This window comes from Cyclopterus lumpus, chromosome 6, assembly GCF_009769545.1.
Source record: "Cyclopterus lumpus isolate fCycLum1 chromosome 6, fCycLum1.pri, whole genome shotgun sequence".
Lineage (NCBI taxonomy): Eukaryota > Metazoa > Chordata > Actinopteri > Perciformes > Cyclopteridae > Cyclopterus > Cyclopterus lumpus.
The window spans coordinates 25,807,523-25,817,710 of NC_046971.1; the positions used below are offsets into that span (position 1 = coordinate 25,807,523).

General features: G+C 43.4%; 1 protein-coding gene across 1 annotated transcript; it reads left to right on the forward strand.

Annotated features, from left to right (window-relative positions):
- The first annotated feature begins 1,133 nt into the window (after positions 1-1,133).
- chmp1a (charged multivesicular body protein 1A) lies at positions 1,134-6,194 on the forward strand. Its single transcript, XM_034535726.1, has 7 exons — positions 1,134-1,251; positions 2,146-2,165; positions 2,262-2,339; positions 2,948-3,094; positions 3,193-3,321; positions 3,441-3,634; positions 5,238-6,194. The coding sequence occupies exons 1-7, from the start codon at positions 1,245-1,247 to the stop codon at positions 5,257-5,259; spliced, it is 597 nt and encodes a 198-aa protein (XP_034391617.1). The 5' UTR covers positions 1,134-1,244; the 3' UTR covers positions 5,260-6,194.
- Positions 6,195-10,188: the final 3,994 nt, after the last annotated feature.

Consider the following 10,188-nt stretch of genomic DNA (forward strand, 5'->3'; position numbering starts at 1 on the left):
GAAATATAAATTCCTTCGGTAATCTGTAGATAAAAACTGAGATTGATTGGAAAGGATCACACACTGGCTTAATCAATCATGCCTGAGTCTAAATGTCAACAAGACAAAAGGTTTGTTTTCCTCCAAAACCAAGACACAACCTCCTGATGCTGATATTCTTATGAAAGGTGAAAGGATTGAAATTGTTACTGATCATAAATATCTTGGCGTGATACTGGATACAAATTTGAACTGCAAGAAACATGTAAAGAGAATGGTTAAGACAATAAAGTGAAAACATATCAGAAGCTGTCTCTCTCTGGATGCTGCCAATATCTGTATGCATGCCATGGTCCTTTCCCATATGCCATATTGCATTACATATTGGGGGCAGGCTGGTAAACAGCTTTATATTAATACAGCTAGCAAATAGTACTAGATATAATTAATATGAATATTACGAACTTTCAATGGTAGTCAAAACAATCTACTTTTGTGTATATAGATTTAAAGATAGCAATATTGCGATACAATTTTGTAGTGTTGAAAGGTATTCAATTTAAGTGGGACAAAACAAATGAGGAAAGAGCTATAGGAAGCATCATGTTTATGAAATGGAATAAGGCCTTCTGATATCCAGTCTGTGAATAAGACAAGCTCAAGTTAATAGGGAGAGTCTATAATATAGACTAGGACTATAATAGTAATAATAATACTTACATTGTAAATAATGCTTTTCTAGGTACTCAAAGACGGTTACTATGACCGGATGTGAACAGAGGAATTGTTGATTAAGATCAGTATATTGGGGGTTAAAGGTCATCTGTTCAGGTGGGTCACGCAAGAACTTCTTCATTGGAAGATAAACTCGGGTTGAAGAATTGTGAAGAGCTATTCAGAAATGTTTTTTATTTGAAAATAGAATACCTCGAGAAAGCATAGTGAGCCATTTATTGTTTGGTATTGTGATTAGTGGCACACTTTGTACCATAGAAAAGGGGGTTCTTTTTTTCTGGAAAAGTTGAGTCATTTCACTACTTTATATTATTTCAAAATGTTATTTTATTTTCCTGACCCACACTCTAGATGGCGGCAATGCACCATTTCGTTGCATGCCAACTGCCAAAAAACATCCAGAAGAAGAAGAAGAAGAATCAAATCACGTGACTACTCTAGGACCAGGAAGTCGGATCCACCGCCTTATCAAAACAAACGGAAAGTGTTTCCCTGTGGTCACCTGGAGTCGTCTTCGTCTTCGTCTCGTCATGGAGGGTAAGTTGTGTTTGAACCGCTGAACGTGTTGATCGGGGTTTTCAGCTGCACCGACAATCTAATGACAGCTAGCTAGCGTTAGCTTGTTAGCTTGGCTAGTTAGCGAGGCTAGCTGTTATGGTTAGCTTGTGCCACTATCTCACTTTAGTTGCTATTAGTTTGACCTTTGGTTTGATTTAACGTGTTATCTTAACGCTGCCTGTCACGGAGTTGTTTCCTAACGAATGACATGAAGCTTCGACCAACGTAGACACTCCTAGACACTCCCAAACACTCCCAAACACTCCTAGACACTCCCAAACATTCCCAGACACTCCTAGACACTCCCAAACATTCCTTTATATGTGTACGAGGTCACTACGACTTCAAACGGAAAGATGCAGTCGCTTATTGAATCCTGGTGGGAAGTGAAGATGTATTTATTTCCCCCCCTGATTATATTTTCAGCTAGATTTTTATATATTTGCAATGTATAAAGTTGAAACCGTCACACAGTTGTGACGGTTTCGGGCTGTGGAAATCTACCAGTGTTTGGACAATATTTGTCTTTTTTATATATATAAAATAATATATATAAAATAATAATATTATATAAAAAATAAGACAAATATTGTCCAAACACTGGTAGATTTCCACAGCCCGAAACCGTCACAACTGTGTGAAACGATACAACTTTTCTTTTACAAAGAGCACAAGAGGCTCCCACAAAGGCAGAATTTTTTTTCCCAGTGGAAAGCCTTCAAACAAAGAAAACAGTCTGGCCAACTTTGTTATCATCAATCTCAGAGAATGAATGTTGTAGTAATTAATGTAGGCGTTAGCATATGGCGACGCAACAGATAATCCTTTGAGACAGTCGACATCCCATAACTCTGTCTCTCACTGTCCCCACAGACACACTCTTCCAGCTCAAGGTATGTATCTGTGAGAGGCTTCTATTCTTATCAATCCTTGTTCCAACTTACGTCCTATTTACTCATTTCCTGTACGTCTTCCTCTGTGGTTCACAGTTCACCTCCAAGCAGCTGGAGAGACTGTCCAAGAAGGCAGAGAAGGAGTCCGAGAAGGAGCAGGCCAAGGTCAAGAAGGTGAGCCCTCTGGCCCGAGCTTCAGACCAGGCCACCGGGGCATGTCGTACACATGCTGTGATCACGGTGTATATATATATATATATATATATATATATATATATATATATATATATATATATATATATATATATATATTCTTATTCAACTGTTGCTCAGAGGGGTCAGTCTGGCCTCACCATTGTTCAGAGTTTTGTTCTCCAATGTACAAAACACAACTTTTTTTACAAACCCTTTCATACAAAATAACATATTTGTGAAGAGGACTTTCTTCCACCTAAAAGCACAACAAATACAAACAAATACAGAGCAGTCCTCTCAGGCTGAGCGGAGAACAAAGCTCTAGTGGATCAAGCTTTTGTGCCGGGTGACCCCAAACCTTTGACCTGTAGTGTATTGGAGACTTGGTGAAAGTCTGAATGAAGCCTAACATGCCTCTGTAATGAAAATCACCTTTTAGGTGAATTCTTTTGTTTCTAAACGGCTTCTGTACAGTGTTGACACTAAAGATCACAATCCAGTTTCTGTGTGTCGATCTCAACGTGGAGGATTTTACCAGAGAGGGAAATAATTCAAGAGTGTTGACCGAGTCTTTGTCTCATCGCCAGGCTTTGCAACAGAAAAACGTGGAATGCGCCAGAGTTTATGCAGAGAACGCCATCCGGAAGAAAAATGAAAGCCTCAATTGGCTGCGCATGGCGTCTCGAATCGACGCGGTGGCCTCCAAAGTCCAGACCGCCGTCACCATGAAGGCGGTAAGTTGCAGGATTACACCACTGTTTTCTTGTCACCACGTTGTTTTCTGTCTTTCCAGAATGACACGGAGCTCTGTCTTTTCTTTTTTCTTTGTCAGGTGACTAAAAACATGAGCCAGGTGACCAAAGCTCTGGACAAAGCGCTGGGCTCCATGGATCTCCAGAAGGTCTCCGCAGTCATGGACAAGTTTGAAAGCCAAGTCCAGAACCTCGATGTCCATACCTCGGTGAGTGGCTGCAGACGATGTGCATTTGTTCTTTAATACATTTCATGCTTTTTGGCACTCCCTTGAGTTTTATTTTCTCCTCCTCCCCACTCGATCCACCCCCCATCCCTCTACACCAGGTGATGGAGGATTCCATGAGCTCGGCCATGACACTTACCACGCCCCAGGAGCAGGTGGACGATTTGATCCACCAGATAGCAGAGGAGAGCGGCCTGGAGGTGATGGATCAGCTCAGCCAGCTGCCCGCAGGAGCCACCTCGGTGGGCGGCGAGAGCTCGCGGAGCCAGGATAGGGAGGACCAGCTGTCCCGACGGTAAGGACTGCCGCCCGTGCTCCGTGCAGGACTACGTGTTCCCTCCTGTATGTGTGTGTGTGTGTGTGTGTGTGTGTGTGGGGGGGGGGGGGGGGGCCGAGGGGGCCGAGCCGTGTTTTGGTTAGGGGGAGGCGTGCGTGTCTGGTGTCGTTGAGCCAGGGGGAGGAGCCAACTTTGATTGTTGTGTTTACAAACAGTAAGTGTCACATTCCTGCATAGTGTGCCTGTTAAAGTAAGATGCTGAATCTTCCCCTGGTCAACTGTTTCTAACAAGAAGCACATGACCCGGCGGTTAGAATAGAGCATGAGCTCAGGAAATTGGATTACCACCCTGCACCGTCGCAACAAACCCGTATGTTATGCTCAGATGGAGCCGCTCAGAGACAGGAGGAGGATACTAATACTTATGAGTTATCAAACAAGTCATATGAACAGCGGGTTTGTTGCGTACCATCAAAATGAGCTATGGCAGCCGTCACTGAAAATAAACATTTCAGTACGTTCTTCGAATCAAGGAAATCCTGATTGCGTGGCCTCCTGAGGAGGTCATTGGTCATTTAGGGGAGAAACCAGTTCATGCTCTGGTCCGTTTAGGGATGTTCGGCTACTTTGCTTCTAAGACGAGTGCAGAGAAAACCTAAAAAAATACACATTCACGTGTTTATTTCACTACTGTGTCTGTAGATTTCTGATACATTCACTAAAAGTTACCATTAAATAAGGCCTCATTTCCATATTTAAACCTAATATTTCAAATTTGCTTAATGTTTGCATTATATATATATATATATATTCAGATATGCTACATTTTATTTGTAAAAAATGTTGACTTTTTTTATGGTCGTTGACAGTGTTTGCTGATTTATGGAGTGATTAAAAATAGATTCTTCTCAGTAAACACCTTTTGACTGTACTATGTCAACAAAATGAAACAAGAATTTTGAACCTGGTTTTATCCAATGTTCAGATTTATGTTCTGGAAATGTATGGAAATTAGCAAGATACTTATTTCTTTTGCACACATTTTCAGGTTTCAGTCGGTATCTGCAGATGGAGAGTAATATCTGACTATGACGTATTCTTCGCTTAGAATAAACAAACCTTTAGTTGAACAAGCCTGAAAGAGGAAACCTGCTGAGTGCGACGACACCTCCCACAAGTCTCCCTGAGTTTGGTTCACACAGAGTTCTGCGCCCTTTGTGTCAGGCCACTCCTACTGCCACACCCTCTTTTTGCCAATTGGCACACACACACACACACACACACAACCTCCATATCCACGTTTTTGGTTCCATGCCTTGAAATAAGGTTTGTGAAGAGATGGTAAATGTTTTGTTCTCCGATATAAAATGGGTCAGTAAACGCCCCTCTGGTGATTTCTATAAAGGGTCTACATGACACGGCTAAACTTCCTCTTAGTGGCAGTGTCGTGATACCTTTATAGTTCCTTTAGCGTGTGCGTGTGTGTCTGTCTCAGCCCCTAGTTCATAACACTGGCATGGCAGCTGGGGAAATGTATCTTTTTATTTTCAGAGCTTGTATCTAATGTCACTGAAGCACCAAACAATGAAACTCTCCCCCGTTGTTTCTTCTTGTCCCACAGATTGGCCGCTTTGCGGAACTGACGGCTCCTCCAGGAAGAGGAGGCGGGGCCTCGGCCTCGTTGCAGTAGACGAGTTTAAAGACGCGACTGGAGCTGAGCGCGTGCGTTTCTATCGAACTGTTCCTACCAGGAGGACTTAATGAGCCTATCGATTACCACCCCCCCTTCCGCTCTATGAATACTCTCCCACACACGGGCTAGAACTACCACAGGAGAAGGCATCTATTCCTGTTGCCATCTCCCCCTGGAGTTCTCCGTTGAATCTCCTTTCACTTCCCTCTTTGTCCTCCTGCAGGTCGACACTTCTCAAATCACACCATGTATGCTTTGTACAAAACAAACAACACATTTTACAAACTGTATAGTTTATGTTGGTGAAAAATAATGTAATTTAATAAGCAGTTATAGCGATCATACAGATGTATATGCGCTTTAATGTTCTTGACTGTTGGGGAGAGGGGACATTGAACAGATATCATATATCGTATGTTGTTTTTAAAAGTAAAAAATAGACGGCGACGTGTTGGTAACACTAACAAGCGAAAGTCTCCCTCCTTTGCAACCGCTTCCTCGTGACGCACACGAAGAGCGACCTTCAAACCTTCTGGTCAACGAGTGATCCTTGTGTTCTACTTTCTTTTTAGTGGTTTTGTTGTTCTGATAACTGTATTCAGACTTTGTTGTTGCTTTGACCGCCTTACTTTGGCTGCAGGTGCTTGCCCCCCCCTCCCCCCCCCCCCCCCCCAGTGCCTGAAGAACAGTAGTTTAGAAAGAGAACAGCAGCCCACCCAAACTCAACAGTTTTCTCACCGATGTTTTGATCTTGGCCGATTTCACTTCAACACTGACTGGAAGCGTTTCTGTCTAAAAAAATAATTAAGTCATCATCCAGACCTATATCAGTCCCCACACTTTTCAATTAAGAGCATATATATATATATATATATATATATATATATATATATAATTAATTAATTAATTAATTAATTAATTGTTGTTTTGACAAGAATCAATAGTTCCTCCTACTTTGCCTTGTAAAGCACCATGTTGTTTCTTTGAGATCAGAGCTCTGTGTTGAGACGTGTCCTATTGGTTTGGGTGCTTCATGTCAGTGACCCAGCATGCAGTTGGAAAGCCGAGACCTCAGGCGCCGACACAGGAGGGTTTATTTGACCAGTTCAGCAGACTTTGCAGCTCTTTTTTTCTATATTTTATCTTGTGTTGAAATAAAATCTCGCTCTCTGACGCAGTCTTTCATTTGACTTCTGTGCTGCGGTTGTTGTGCGTGAGTGTGAGAGAGTGTGAGAGAGTGTGAGAGAGTGTGAGAGAGTGTGAGAGAGTGTGAGAGAGTGAGCTCAGATATCAAGCAACACTCGGTGGCAACGGAAGCATGAAGACAAAGGACAAAGCTCAAATCCAACTTCTTCTCAGAATGCCTTTTTCTTTCTTTTTCTCACATCCATCATGTGACACCTCCCTGTCTACCGTCAGAATCCTTGATGAAAAATCTGATGCACAATGTAATAACATTATTGCTCCATGGACATCTTGAAATCAGCATTGGGCTTATATAACGCCACATGCTTTAAATTGGGTCAACTTTATTGCAATAAAGGTTGTCCTGTTGGGACAAAGCTACACACATTCAGGCCCCGCCAGAATGAACTGATCACCTCTGGTCAACATTCCAATTTGGCCAATACTTACTTATTTATAATAATAATAATAATAATAATCCATTTAATTGATATAGCGCTTTTTAAGGTACTCAAAGACACTTTACATGTTACATTCATACACCGTAGACACAGCTACGGGGAGCAATTCTGGGTTAAGTGTCTTGCTCAAGGACACATCGACTAGGGCAGGGATTGAACCATCAACCCCCTGATTGAAAGATGGGCCTGCTAACCACTGACCCACAGTTATGAGCAAAAACCTGCAAAACTCCCATCAGCCTCAGCTTTACTTCGTTGTGTTTAGTGCCAGTTAGTAAATGGTAATACTCTAGTAAACTGCCTCAGCATATTAGTGTGGTAATTGTTAGCAGGTCAGCATCAATGCAAGGGTTCAAGCATCATTTCCTGTCATCATGCAACACGGACGCACAACGAAATGCAGCTGGAGCCCGTCTGACACACCAACACTGCCAAGTGCAGCTTGATCCTGGACCACGATGGATCCAGGTCTCTGTGAAGATGCCACCGGCCTCCTGCTGCTTTCATCCACGGCCGATCATCAGACATCCAGAAGCATGCTGGGTAGTGGAGTAGCCTCGGGTCCTCGCTGGTTTAGCTTAGCTTCCATCTCCCTCTCCTCCCGGGGGCAGTTTGGTGGCTTCTGGTTGGTCGGCCGTGGGCAGGGATCGGTTTAAAGTCCGCTGCACTTGATCCCCTCGCGTCCTCTTCAGAAGTTGATGAATGTGTTCTGTCATGCCAACACGATGGGAGCTACCAGCCGCAGCATTAACTGACATTTAGAATATTAAAATGTAGATTAAAGTATATTAAACTATTTTGTATTTCATCATCAAGTGTGTGGCATGAGAAGAAGGCTTTATTGTTTCATAATCTGCCTCCCGAGCACAGACATGAAAAAGGCTCCACCTCGCCACCACTTTTTAGCTTCTTTTTGTTGTTGTTGTTGTTATGTGTCGCTTTGTTTTTGTTACGTGTTAGGTTGTAGTGGATTTTATATACACTTGCACATGTAGATAAGAGAGGTTATGTTTTAAATTAATACATAAAGAAAGATATGATCATTAATTTGAGGAATATTCTGAGGAATGTATTATGAAGCATAAGAGAGGATCACTGTTTTATTATTCTGTTTGTTAATGACAAATGTAATGATTCATTGTATGATGCATGGGAATGAATGGATGTTTTATTGTTTAGAGTAGACAGTAGTTAAAGGGATGCCGATTGAAACCTGAGATGTTGCTTTTATTCTGTAGGCAGGATAATAGGGTTTTATTCTGAAGGGGAACTTCCTGTCCTTGACCGGAAGTGTGAGCTTTGACCCCCGCTAGATTATCGATTTGAGGCATTCTTTGAAGTGGCCAATGGAACTAACCTTCAGGTGTGAACCTTATGTCTTATTCTCTGGTCAGCAGCATGCTGTGTCTCTGAAAGGTATTTACATGAATACCTCCACTAACCAATGGAACTAACCTTCAGGTGTGAACCTTATGTCTTATTCGCTGGTCAGCGTAGCATGCTGTGTCTCTGAAAGGTATTTGCATGAATACCTCCACTAACCAATGGGAGCTTAGCTCAGCGAATGGACTGCGAATAAAACTAATTGTGAGACGTGAATTTGGTCTCTTACGTGGTGACGCCAGACAGAAACTGTTGGCTAAGTCAGGAGACTGTGGAAGCGAAGCCATGTGAGCGCGTCCGGGCCTGGACCATGTATGTATACAGATGACTCTTGTTTGTTATGATTAAATAATGATTATTATATATCTCTGGCTTCGGAGCTTCTTCTTCCAGGCACAAGGTAGCTCGAGACTCTCGGAACTCTTACATACGCCTTTCTGTGATGTTCTCTCTCTTTGTAGCTCTTTTGTGTCTCTTAATGGTCCTTTTGTGTCTTTTAGTGCTCATTTTGTGTCTCTTTGTAGCTGTTTTTTTGTTCTTTGTGGTCATTTTGATTCTCTTCGTCATAGGTTAATGTCTCTTTGAGTGACATGTTGTATGTAGTTGAAGGCGGGGGGAGCCCCCTGACACTCTGGGCTTGTGCCTGTTCAGTAATCCATGAGCAACACTTCTATTGAACAGTTAAAACCAAATTAAACATTGTGATGGCAATATTAATTTTAAAAAAGCAAAATGTTTGCTTTCATGCGTCTCCCACCCTGTAAACGGAGTTGTGTCCAGTATGACACCCTTTCAGGAGGTTCTCTGGGAGACTTCAAAAGCACCGCTCGTGAACAGTGTGTTCGCACACAAAAACCAAAACAGGCCGCGGTGCTCTCTGGGTAAACAGAAGCCTGTGTTTCTCACCGAGGCCGTGACTTGGGAAAGGGTCAAGTTGGGCGGGGGTGGAATGTAACTGAGGGGTTTTGTTTCTGTCTCTCTCTCCTGCTCTGTTCGTGACATAAGTCGTGAGGTTCATGCTCTTCCGGTGGGTGGATACTGGGACAGCCTCCCTAACAACTGGCTGTCGCTCCGTGAAACATGAAGGGGGCGGTCCCAGCAGGCCGTCCTGGCGCGCGCCGAGTGCTCCCACTGAGCGGACGACTCATGACAGCACAGCAGACGTGGAGCAAGGCCGTCCGGGACTGACGTCAACACGGTCAGTTAGTATCCCGGGTAAGCCCAGGTGGCGCTTGCACAAACAGAATACCGGCCAAGTGACCTCGCCGGACCCCCCTCCCGTTCTGGGAAGAAAGCCCGAGGTTATAAATTGAAAGTGGCTTTTTAAATATGTGAGTGACTCCCAGCAGGAGCCCAGTTGCCATAAGAAGGGATCCTCTGCAGGGTTGTGCTGACAGAATGGAGTTCCCCTTTAATGGGCAGTGTCTGGTTTCCCCGGTCGTGTCTGCTGTTCGTGTACGACAAATAGGCAACAGCCGACTTTGTAACTGGAGACCGCTCAGGGAGTGTGACTGTGTTGATCGATGGGTGTCAGTGACACCCATCCGTTGAGCATCTTGTGACACCATGTCACAAGATGCTCAACGGATCAAAGGTCAGGGGGCTGAAACTGACAGGGAGAGTCTGGATTAAGAGGGCAATCGGTTGGTGTAACAGGCCTCCAGGCTCCATGTTTGTAAAAGACAATAAGACAGAATGTGAAAGACGAGATGGGAGTGGTGTCAACAGGGATGGGCCGTGGCTCACCTTTAATTCAGTACGGATACTTGTTGGCACAATCTTTAACGATACAGATCCTGATCATTTCTAAAGGCAGGGTTGAAAGAAAGAAATGCACACTTTTATTTATC